This window comes from Cheilinus undulatus, linkage group 6 (genome assembly GCF_018320785.1).
Source record: "Cheilinus undulatus linkage group 6, ASM1832078v1, whole genome shotgun sequence".
NCBI classification, from domain to species: domain Eukaryota; kingdom Metazoa; phylum Chordata; class Actinopteri; order Labriformes; family Labridae; genus Cheilinus; species Cheilinus undulatus.
Genome location: NC_054870.1, coordinates 12195231 through 12208391, shown reverse-complemented (window position 1 = coordinate 12208391; position 13161 = coordinate 12195231). Strand labels below are relative to the sequence as shown.

Here is a 13161-nt window from a genome sequence, read left to right as displayed (position 1 = left end):
TGATCACAATCAGTTTTGTTTACTTTTAGACAAGGTTACAACTTTTAAGGAAATGGTGTGGTATGTCCCTAAGGAGTGTAGGAGGAGTTATGATTACTAGGTTACTATTAGTAGGTTAGACAAACTCTAATCACTGGGCTCATTCCCATTTAAAACAAGAGAAAATATCCTACAACTTGACTTAAGTTTGTTTAATTGTTTGATTCTTTTTCAAACTTGGCCTCAGTTAAAGAATTAAGACCAAAATACAATGGGGTGTATTATGGTAACTCAAAATTTCTAAAAACTTTTTAAAATTATAGAAAATATTACCACAGTTGCTTGATGTTAGTGATATTAGCTCTTGTTTGCTGTCCTGCCACGGCATACTAATGGAGTGCTTGTTTTGCATTAAAGAGGTCAACAAGATGAGCTATAAATTATGATCTGCCTTGCTAGACCAGCAGTAATGTTAAGGTTAAATTAACACTAGTTGGCTAACATTACATTTAAAGATGTCAATATGACATTATGCTATTACGTTACTAGCTATGTTATCTTTGTAAGTTTATTAAGTACCGTTGCATCTACTTATCATTACCATGCCGTCATATAATGTTGATATTTAAAATGTTTCACTTACCTTTGAACATAAAAAGTATTCTTTGTGATTGTTGATGGGGTGAATTGCCAATATTGTCACCAACAAAATCAAATTTAAAAAAAAAAGGCATTTTTTATGATTAACCTTCAGTTTAGGAAACGGGATGAAAAACACTCCTAGATTATGACATGTACATCTTGGGTCACTCTTGCAGACACCCCAAGCACACCACTAAACAATATTTAAGTAATGAAGTAAGGTCAAATTTTCATTGTGAAGCACTAAAGGACCTGGCCCAGGTTAGGTTTGTCTAACTAGAAGTAGCCCAGTAATGGTTGGTATAAGAGGGGGCTTTCTGATTGGTGGATCAGCAGACTAGACAGAGAGCAAAAGGGTCACTTATGCAAGTGAAGTCCTGCCCAGTCAGTCAGCGTTTACATCAGTGTGTATGCCTGCATATAGAGTATCAACCTGCTTGTGTGTGAAACTGGTTTGCAGTGATGGTGGTGGTTTTTTCCTCTGTTCTTTCAAGCTTTCTTTCTTCCACACTAAATTTCTGCATCCTTCTTGATATTATCCATTAACCTGTACTGACAAGCTGCCCTCACATGTTTAAATGCTTACAGAAATGATTTAATCCCACAGTGTAGCTGTCTCTGTATGACTGTATGTAATGGACATGAGTCTGAAAACTCTCCAAATAGCTTTAATAATCACAAAAGCTTCCAGAGTAGAGATGCAGCCACAGGAAGTGAGGACTGGGACAAGCATAAGGGCATAGCCATGTTAGCTGGAGGTTTTGCTGAATCATGAAGGGCGTAGAGTGTGGATGACTTTGCGAAATGGAGGCTTTAAATAACCTTGAGTGTTCTTTTCCACTCTGGAAATACTGATTTGCATCTCTGCCATCATCATCAGCCACTTAGGAGTCCAAGAGAGATGACAGAAATATCTTTTTACTGCATGGGATCATTAAAGACTTTTTCCTTAAACAGTTCATTTACCTTGACAGTTCATATGAATGATTTTATTATACAGAATTCTCTCCATACTTTTTAGTTAAGTTCCTGTGCATGCAGGGTTAACGTACAGTAGATGTGCAATTATATATATTAAGATTTACGATGAGGTGAAGGTGACTCATCTCAATCTGGAGAGTAATAACCCCCAGGTAATTTTAAAAAACTGTTCTTTTCTTGTAGAAGCATGAAACTTTAGGCATATTTTTGGTTTGTGGAGTTACCCTGTGATTTCCAACACCTATGTATATGAGTGTACTATGTTTCATGCTTTCATTAAGGTCAACATTTGGCCAAATATTACCTGTATGATAGGCTTTTCTTTACAATCAGTAAGTAAGAAAATGATTAGATATTTCTTAAATGAATATAAAAACCTCTTAGCTATCAAATGAGACCACAGTGTGATGTATTAACCAATGATTCTACCTGAACTTCCTGTTGGTTTGTAATGCCCTTGCTGTCCTCTGTCGCTGTCTGCTTCAGCTGTCTGTTAAAGGTTACAATGACAAACAGCACATCCTGCTGAAGAAGATCATTGAGAAAATGGCCACCTTTGAGATCGACGAGAAGCGCTTTGACATCATCAAAGAGGCGGTAAGCCCCGACTGCAACTCCATCATCAAAACAACATCACCATGAGTCACGATTCATCAAAGAGATGACTTTTAGAAGTTTATTGAACTGCTAACCTTTATACCTGTGTATTCATAACTTATTTTACTTTGCTCTACGACACAGGAGCAGTGAAGTTACTGCAGTATAGAATCATACTTAAGAGTTTTTTTTTTTGTTTTTTTTTAATCCAGCTGATGAAGTGCTGAACTTTTCTGTCTCCCTGCAGTACATGAGGTCTTTGAATAACTTCAGAGCCGAGCAGCCTCACCAGCACGCCATGTACTACCTCCGTCTGCTAATGACCGAGGTTGCCTGGACCAAAGATGAGCTCAGAGAAGCTCTGGATGGTGAGACAGCTTTAAAATCTCTTTCTTTATTTCTGTCTCAAAGTCCCAACTCTGGTGCTTATTAGTCTTTTACTACTGGGAGTCAAACAGAGGTCCATGAAACACAGTATGAATGCACGGTCAAGCCTTTCTTCAGGGCCACAAGTGGGCAAGTGAACTTTTGCTATTTGGTGAGTGAGGCTGGTGCAGTGTCAAAAAATGTGATCACAAGTATTGTTCTCTGTTGATTAAGATTAATACTCTCCATGACATATGATGAAGTTTACAAAGGATCCTGACTGGGATTATCATTATGGAAGAGTTTTAAAAGTAAATGTGATAAAATTAAAGACATTAATAGCTATTTTGGAAACCAGAATAGCAGTTCCAGATACATGTATTAGGCACCTAATTTTAGGTAAAAAAAAAAAAATTTCACTTACCAAAAATTACCGGAAAAAACTTTTGCACACTGTCTGCATTGCATAAATACATTGGCACTAGTTTAGCCAACCTGAATCAGTGTTGGGGTAATATGCCACAAAAAAAACATTAGAATACTTGGATAACTTGTTGTTGGAATGAGAACGGTAAGGTTAAGTTTTGTAGTTACACTAATCAATATCTAATCACTTTTTTCCATAAAAGTACTACTTTACAAAAAAGGCTGCTCTGCTTACATTTACCATTGATCACCAGAAGAGAAGACACCCAGAAGCAACATCTGATTTTGTTTCTCTCCTACCTGTTGGCATGCAGCTGTGTGCCAGCTGAAGGTGAATACAGTTGTCAGTGCACATGCGTTGCCCATGGATTAAGCTAGCAAGATGGCAGAGATTTTTGGGTTATCCCTGTTATGTTGAATTTTTGAATGGACAGCAACCTCATAGTGAAATGTAACCGCAATCGCTGTTGTTGTAATGTTTTCATTAATACTGCTCTGCTGCACAGCTCTTTCAATGAGTTTTGCAGTATTACGCACAGCCTGTGTGTTAAACTATAAGCCTATGTCCAGTTAAGATTGTAAGCATAATAAAAACTGTAAAAGTTATCATACATGATATTTTATTAAAAGGCTGCAGATTCAGAGACTATGGGCTGTAAACTAGGCTGTAGAATAATGGTAGACTTAACATGTTAAAAGGCAGACATACAGTAGGCCATGTACTGTTTTTAAAACTGACGTGGAACAAGTAGTTTAAGGGTTTTGTTTTGTTTTTTATAACAAAAAGTACTCTCTGTTACTTTTCTCTGTATGTAACAAAATAATGAAATTGGTAACTTTAAAAGTAACACTAACGCTGCTGAAAATGTATCATTTATATTAAGTGTGGGAACCAGTGTTTATAAGCAGAACTTTTAAATTGTAATTAAGAGGAAGTCAGAATTCTGTCAAATTTGATCGATTTGGAGGTTTTAAACCAGCTCCTGATTATTGAAGAGAAGAGCTTTTATTCAAAACTAAATGCCCAATAGAGAACATCTGTTTAAATTTTAATTAAAGCAGTTTCATGTTAAAATCATTCTTTCTTCAAAGTAATTCAGCAGGAACAAGATGTCCTACGAGAGGGCTGGTAGCTGCATCCAAGGTCCTTGTTTATTATTTTTTTCATCAAAAATAATTTTCATCTTCAGAATTAAACTAGAGCACAGTTTCACTAATACTTCCTCTCCTTGGTTTAACTGTATTTCTCATATATCCACTTTTCTGGTAGCTAAAACAGTACTCTGCATTGTGAATGCATTACTGCATACCAACTTGCTGGCGCTGCTAGAACTGTTTTATAGGTTGTTATATTCTTGGATATGAACAAAAATTATTAAGTTTCTCATTGTAAACATCTTAACTCTTACAGCCGTTTGAAATCATCCAATTACCAATTGCTGAGACGAACCCTTCTTCACACAGAACCTGGGAGAGTGACAATATAACTATAAATAGAAAAACAATACAACAGCATAGAATCATCTTAGTTGTTGAACAATTGTGAGATGAAGTTATATTCAAATTAGCAACAGTGCAGTAATTAAAGAAAGAAATGACAGCCATTTGAACAATGGACAAAAGAACTACAGCAGTGAAGGTTACTTGACGTGCAAATATGTTAGTGTGCAGTAATAGAATGCAAATGTGCAGTAGCACAGTAAGGCAGGTAGTTTTGGGTTTGTGTATTGGGTTGTGTGATATGTTTAATTTCTTTGCACACGAGTGAGAAACATATGAATAATTACTTCAGTTTTACTCTCATAACTTCATGAAGTTTTCAGGAGTTTTTTTTCCCAGCAGATAGACATCTTCTCTTCCCTCACTTGTGCTTTTCTTCTTCATTTGAATGCCGAGGCTGTGCTCCTCTCTGGCTGCAGTCTTTGCTCTCTGCAGTGCCGGTCTGGAACCTGAAGGGCAGATTGTTATATTTTTACCTCGGAGCTTGCCCAGACAGACCATCCTCAGATTCACATGAGACTCAATTAACCTGCAGGGTGAAAGCCTGCCGCCCAGTCACCAGGGCCTCCAATTACCATGACTGCTCTCTTATCAGTGTCCTTACCCTCCTGCCGTCCCCTGTCTGAGCTCCTCCACACACTTTTGTTTCAGAGTGTGTGTGAGAGAGTTGGTGGTGCTGTGGACAAACAATCATTTAGATAAAGAGAGTGTGTCCCAGTAGTGGCTCATCCTTGAATCTGGGTCAGACGTTGCTTGAATTCAGATTGGCCAGTCGACATTAAGACAGGCTAGATTTTTGTGGAACTGAATGTGTTCGTGTTTGACAAGACTTGCATTAGTGCTGAGCCATAATTCTCTAAAAAGGGAGTTAAAGTACAATTTATGTCTGTAACTATGCTATACTTTGGAAATTTACTCCTGATTCAAAGAGATAGCCTTTCACACAGCAGCAGCAGACAAAAGTCAGTTCCTCTGGAGTTTAAAACTTTAATGTGACTTACATGCAAGTATGCCAGCTTCCCACTGTGAAATGTTGTTTGAATTAAATTTAAACAAAGTGCATGTCTTCTGTACAAGAGAGAGGAAAGGTTAGATCTGAGATGGAAGGGGCGCTGAAGGCCTATGGGTAGGGTCGATACCCAAATATGCAAGTTTGTCCTCGAAGCAGGTGGCCAAATCCAGCTTGTGGACCCTTTTTCCCATGTAATTTCTTATAGTTGTTCCCAGTTCCCTCACTTTCAGCTGTCCTGTCCTTTTCAAATTAAGGCAAAAAAAACCCTCAAACATAAATCTTTAAAAAAATAAAAACATAAAAAGAGACAGAGATAACAGAACACACTTCGAAAACAGAGAAACAGAGATAATGAACCCCTGTTGTATACCATAGAATAGGAGATAGCCTTAATATTAACCTTAATATTGGTTGATTTTAGCCAAGACTGTTGTGATATTTTTTTCCATATCGACCTGCTAAAGACTGCATTTTTCTAATGTGACCACTGAAGAACTTCATGATGAACACACAGAAGCATGCATGCAGCAGTTTTTCGTCTCTTTTCTGATTAAGTCTTCAGCCTGGGGAGATTGCATTTTGATTGATTACTGTTGTGTGTGATTTTTTTTCCAGATGTAACTCTCCCTCGCCTCAAGGCCTTCATACCTCAGCTTCTGTCAAGGTTACATATCGAGACGCTTCTTCATGGAAACATCACTAAGGAGGTTTGTCATATCATTGTATCAGCTGTTTAGAAAATTATCTTTACAAAGCCCCTCATGTCTAAAAGAAAAATAAAGCAACTGTTAAAGACAGGGTAGTTGGAAATATGAGGTTGGCAGATAGAAATAAAACCACATCACAGGTGGGGTTAAGAAATTAGAGTACGGATTTGACAATAAACCTTGCTTAAGATCTGTATTATGATTCCTGATTTATAAAACCATTCTATCCAGATTTTTTATGATTTCTTGTGTTTTCTAATGACATTCAGGCACTGTTTAAACACAGGCACTGTGTAAAGAGTATCAATCAAATTGGGAAAATCCCAAAGAATTACCCATCCCTAAATCATTATATGAAGAGTCTCTTTAAATATGCCTGTTTTTTTAGACATAGCACAGAAAGCTTTTAAAAGTCACTGAATTTGCTCAACTTTGTGCCACCTAATTTAAGTTTGTATTCATGTTTGTGAAAACTTTCGTTATGACAACCAAATTTTCATCATTAATCATCAGTCCAAATCCTTAGAACACTGTTGGATATAATAGGCTTGGTTGCTTTTACACTTGTTGAAGCAAGATGTGCTTCCCATTGATCTTATCAATAAGTTTTAGTGTCCGAAGATTTTCAACATGGTGCCGCTTTATGTGCATTATACCGGTTGTGATTTTTATGTAATTAACCAGTCTTTCACTGCATTTGTCCTGTTTATTCCCTGCACACCCAGCTTTGAATAAGACACATTGTCTACCTCAAAATCTTCAAATGTTTCTGCCGTTCAGCATCAGCTACTAGCAGTTACAGTAGGTCAAACAAGAGATCCCTCATGTAGGTAGTGCTCTCTTCAGCAATACCATGCACATTTTTAGTCAAATTGATTGCCAGTATTTGTTCTAATGTTTCAACTAATTGTTACGTCTTTAAACAAGACAGATGGGTCCTTTAAAAATAGGGGTACAAGTATTATTGATGTGATATTGATATCTGCAGATATTAAGCCTTAAAAGTTGATGATTAGTATACACGGATATAAAAAATTCTGCTGATATTTACAGCCGATATACCATCTGTAAATGTCAGTCCTATGTTGAGTTTGAGGTAGGACCAACCGACCTGAAGAATTTTTCTTTATTCATTCTCATTCCTTAAACTCTAAAGTAAATTTTCAGGCTTGAACTACATTTTTATATTGGCATCAATATCGCCTGAAATGAATTGGATTTTTGCAAAATTCAGTGCTGTGTATCCCCATCAAAAGTTATGCAGAAAATACCCTTAACCTTAAGCCAATCAGCTTGTTTTTAAAGTCACTTTTTTGATAAGGATTACAAAAGGAAAATAATTTTGTTTGCCAGATTTTCCCTGGTTGGTCTTTCCAGAGAACAGGTGCCCTGAAAGAGAAAGTCACCTTAAGTCTTTTTACCTGCACAGGGAACAAACAGAAATGCCTTGTTTGAGGTTGTTAGGCTGCGTTCTGGCTCATAGATTCTGAAAGCTCAACAATAGCTCAGGTATGACCTTTGTTTGCCTTTAAAATAAATTATCAGTTAAACTGTGTTTTGTTCCAGTAATTTTGTTTTTGCTGCAGCAGGTTCAGAACTGCAGGAAAAGTGTGATAGATTTTTGACTGAACCAAGTAAAAGGGGGCAATTTGAAATAGTCTACACATATTTTTTTAGACTTTGAGGCTTTCTGTGGCCTTTTTGAAATACTTTCTGAGTGAATATTGAATTTACTTTTTATTCTCAAACCTCTGACTCACCTTGAGTCTTTTATCTGGCCTTCATGTGGTATCAGTGAGGATTATTTTCAAACCTCTTATAAAGTCACACTTTCTATGAGGCTGGCGTCACAGTCTGCTGGAGAGGGAGAATAAGGCTTTGTGCAGACTGCAGGCAAGCAGGATTTATTTCTCAAATCTGATCACTGATAGACTGTTCACACTTTAATTTGCAAATGATCTGATCAGACTTGTGTGTTCTTACATCAGCAAATTATCTGGGTTGGTAGTAGGTGCCAGGAAGTGTGTGCTCTGGTGCTGTTTCTAAGGCAGAAGCATGACAGATAAAGGTCAGAGTGGGTTGTGTCCTAAAAAATCCCAACTCCCCTTTTTCAGTGATTGAACAAAACTGACACAGAAACAAAATTAAAAACCAATGCTTATAGTCTGTCACCTAAAAACCATTAAGAGAAATCTAAATTTACAATCAATTGCATGTGAATCGATTGTCTTTACTGTTATCAAAGTTTCTGTTCCTGTGACAAAAAAGAAGAAAATCAACATAGCTAACATTTTTTACCCTACAGCTATTCTTTTTCATCTCAGCAACACAAATAATGAACACAGAAGCATGTTTTCCATTGCATATCAGATATAAAGCCATTGAAAAACATCAGAGAAAGAACATCGGAGTTCCTTATTCAAGCTTCTATTAATGTAATAAATCTTTACACTTTTTTACATGGAGGTCACCTTTGAAGAGCATTTACAAATAAAAGGTGCCACAGCTTCAGCTGTCTTTTTCCTGAAAAGCACCTGTATCGTCCAGTTTGGCCATTGACCAGTAAATATTATTGAATTGAAACTATATGATAGTAACCTCTAGTTTTAACATTTCATTCTGTCTTTCCAAAAGAGTCACTGTTATCACATTTTTTATGAAACTTTTATCAGAAAGATAAAGAGACCGAAGTGTGTTCCTGCTGAGGTTTTGAAAATGATACTTTTTGATACCATATTTGAGAATGAATGCAATCTTTATTGCTTGATTGTTTCATTCTGGGGCTGTTCAGTTATGGCAAGAACAATAATCTTGATTATTGGTACTGATTCTGAGATCACAGTAAAACCATATGGCTGACGTCATTGACCTTTTTTGTAGTGATGCACAGTAAGTTTTTTTTTAACTGATACTGGTAATTTTCTACTCCTGATGCCCGATAACGGTAAGAATCAAACATTTTTTTCAGTTGTTTGTTTAAATAAAGGTTATGTGATGTATTTATGCACATCTTGGGGTAAGAAGGGGTTAACATGTAATGTGCAAAGATATTTATAACAAACTCTTACCAACATCACTCGTGTTTACATAAAAAAACAAAGAACTATTCTGACTTTAGAACTTTTTCTTTTTAACTTTTTTTAAGTAAACATTTGTGTACCAAACAAAGTACAGCATACACAACTGACATACATTTTTCCCTTGAGATGAATTTAAGTATCTTGACAAGTGGTCAGATCTGACATTTCACTCAACTAAACAAGAATTCAAGGCTCGCCGCTACTGCTGCTTTGTTTAAATGATGTTAGGAGGATGACTTTTAAGTGCCGTATAAGATCCATTGTGTTAAAACTCGATGACTTTCTTCCACTCTTATTGATCTTTGCGGGGCAAATTTTACAAACACTGTAGTATTATCCTCCCCGTAAATACCGAATTACTCCACCGTGTAGCCTCTCAGCACTGAGGCTGCTTCCTCTTCTTCTCTGGTGCTTAACAGCGGGTCATGCACCATGGGGCCACCAGATGTTTTGGAATGTGTAGTCTCGTGAGAAAGAAAACAAACGCCTTTATTATCCGTGGATTTTATCAGTTAATGTTCTATTATCAGGATAATAAAATTATGTGAACTATATGCAATATCGGTTGATAATTTATCGTATCGATAATTATCATTGCATCCCTACTTTTTTGTTAACCAACGGCTGTCTTTTTGTCAACCTCTGCTCTCCCAGCAGCACAGCATGCAGCACAATAATCTAAGGGTGTTTAATTATGGCAAAAATCATATTTATGATTATTTTGGTTGATACTAAGGTCACCATTATTAAACATGAATGTGTGTGTTGAACTTAAAAACTCATCACTTTGAAAACGAGCAATAAGTGAATATAAGTGAGTTCTAAAAGCATAAATGTGTAACATGATGGCATACAAAAACATTGAATGAACAAAAAAATTTATTTTAATAGCCAAACTATCACAACACTGAAAAATTTACCTTGTGATAAAAACTATGGAGAAATCAAGTGTAACACAGCATATGGCTCAGTAATTGTTTTATCTCAATAACCTTGTTTCGGGGTTGATGGAAGCCAGAATTAAGATTGAAATTGAAACTCACATTGCCCATCACTATCACAGTATTTTTATTTTGTTAATCTTTTTTCATGATTGTAGGATGCTAAAAATCATTTTGATTGAAACTGAACCTCTAGTAATTGCACAGCACTATTTGATGGTATTTTAAAACAGCGGTTCTCATCTGGTAGGTTGGGATACAAAAGTGGGTCAACGGGGCTGTTTTTAGTGGTTTACTAATTACCTGGGAAAATACAACAAGATATCTGGGATATACAGAACATAGGTCATTTAGGAAGACATGTGTTTTATTTTACTCTGTTTTGCTGGACAAAGAAAAAAATTGTCATTCTCTTGAGATCTTAACTCACATATCCTGTTCTCTTGGATGGAAATGTCTTCATGAAAATTGTTTTCTCCTTTGAAATATCTTAAATTCTTGGGACTTTAAAAAAGAAGAAATTACATTATTAAGGCAAAACAGGGCTAAATAAAATGCTTGAGTGCATGTCCTCTTCTTTTAAGTACCTAAAAACCTATATAACTTAAGTCATATTTTCAACCCAGTGTTACCGCGAGAAAAAGAATAAGAGCAGCGGTGGTCTGTTTAGATTAAACTAGACTGTGTGATAACACAGTTTTTATCGCACAAACATATCATACACAAGAAGTTGTGAAATATTTTGTGCCCAGGAATTCGGTTTTGTTTTAGTATCATAGAGCTATCAATATAGTTTATTACTTGTGTCATATCTGAGTTTAAAAATGTTGTATCATAAAAACCCTAACACCAATGATAAATCCTAAGAAATGAAGAATGGATAAACACAGCAAAGTGAACACACATTCAGACATCTTTGCATTGGTGAACACAGTTCAGGCTGCAGGATGATCTGATGCAAATTTCAGTAAAGCAGAAGTACTTATGTTGGAGTACTCAGTGATACCAGTACAAATATTAATGCATAAACATACAGTTACAATTCTAAAAGTTACTACTTTGTACTCACTAACTTTGCTTCTTTCTGCTTACTTTCTCTGATGCTGTTCAGGATTCGACGTGTGTGCAATGCAAAAGACACCGTGAAATCTGATCTGAGCAGTCTGAATTGGCCAAAGTACAGATTTGGACTGAAAGTCAGAACAAGCCTAAGGCTAACCGGTGGGAGAAGTAATCCACTTCATCACCACAAGGACAGCGTAGTCCTGAAACATCCAACTAACAAGTTGGTTTTTAAAAAGGGGGGCCTTATACTATTGGTCTTTATGGAAAAAAGAAATGAAACCAAATTAATTTTTAATGTTGAAACAGAAGTGAAGGTGTTAACAACTTTCTACAGGCCTAGTTAATGAAGTCAGGAAAAATAAAGTTTTAGAGGCATGCAAAAACATGTCTAATGAAAAACAAACTGAGGATGGAAAAAGAGCTGTAGATGTTTATAATTCAGGTCATGTAGATCCAACAGATGAATAAAGTCTGTTTGGGAAGGTAAAAGGGAAAAATAATGCAAACAGGCCAACCTAAAAGAAAGTTTATAAAAGAGAAAAGTACATTATCTTAGCAACAGAGCCAAACAGAACCAAATGCTTCCCTGAGAGGTGTGTCTTACTTTTTGAAAATTGTTTTGGTGGCCTAAATTGTTTGATTTCTTTCTTCCAGTCTGCTCTTGGCATGGTGCAAATGGTGGAGGACACGCTCATTGAGCACGCTCATACAAAGCCCCTCCTCCCGAGCCAACTGATTCGCTACAGAGAGGTGCAGGTTCCAGATGGTAGGTCTTAAACTCCCTCACAGCTGATACACTCACACAGATAAAACACTCTCAATCATCATAAGCCATTCATGCACGTCTCCACGGTGACCACACTGAAGAGTCCTCAGCCGGTTCTCTTCGTCATCAGTGACGCTTCTGTGCGTCTGTGAAGACTTGATTAAATTGAACACCCCTCATTTCCCTCAGAGGAACATAACAGTCACTGAGCCTAGATGGACGTCATCGGACCAAATACACACCTTCCCTGAGCTCAGACATAACGCAGGCACGCCAAGCAAAGCACCTGTGATTCGATTAGGACGGTGGAGCGGAACGGCTGAGTAGAGCTGAGAACGGCCACCCGGAGACTTCCTGAGTCTCATTCAGAGGTTTTTCCAGGCCGAGCTCCAGACTGTGTATAAGACAGACACTGAACAGGAGGACAGTGAGGATGTAAACACAAAGTCTGCTCATGAAATGACTGGCAGGAAGAAGTTACTCTCACTGCTGAAAGTTAACACTATTCTTTGTTAAAGCTATTTAGTGGTCAAATGTAAACATCAAGATCACCTGCTTACATTTTTCTGCATAGCCCTCAATGAGCAAAGGCTAATGGAGCTTTTATGGGCACACAAAATCCAGCCAAACCTGCCAGTACCGGTGCATGTTCTCTCTTAGCATTTCCTAGCCCATCCCATTAAATGTGTCTCTGGGCCCCCCAGCCCGGAGATTCAATCCCTACATTTTTACCGATTTTGCTGTTATAATCAAAGATAAAATTACAATTGGAGCTGTTTGAATCATGAAAATCTGTTCAGCTGAGATTTTAATCACTTAGGATGCCTCTTTATTGACAACTGCCTTTATCTGTAAAAACATGCTGTAGCACCAGGCTGGTAAAATGGACTGGGTCTTAAATTAGGTAGGCTTCTATTTGATGTTTTCAGTTTTAATCAGAATTTAAAATAAATTACAAGAAGCCTGCTGTCATTTTCAAATCTCAGAAGGTGCGATATTTCTTTAACCTTAAATGTGCCAAAACACCAGTTTAATACAATTTTTTTGTATCAGAGATGTTAAGCTCTACACATCATGGAAACATTCATGTCATTTTTTC

At 36.9% G+C, this 13161-nt stretch overlaps 1 protein-coding gene across 3 annotated transcripts in view; it reads left to right on the top strand.

Moving 5' to 3' along the window:
* Positions 1-13161, top strand: part of ide (insulin-degrading enzyme) — a 61921-nt gene that overhangs the window by 29998 nt on the left and 18762 nt on the right. For all 3 annotated transcript variants that reach the window (XM_041789053.1, XM_041789052.1, XM_041789051.1), the window contains 4 exons: positions 2089-2199; positions 2447-2567; positions 6119-6210; positions 11951-12062. In XM_041789053.1, the coding sequence (XP_041644987.1) occupies positions 2089-2199; positions 2447-2567; positions 6119-6210; positions 11951-12062 (436 nt within the window). The remainder of the gene's footprint in view (positions 1-2088; positions 2200-2446; positions 2568-6118; positions 6211-11950; positions 12063-13161) is intronic.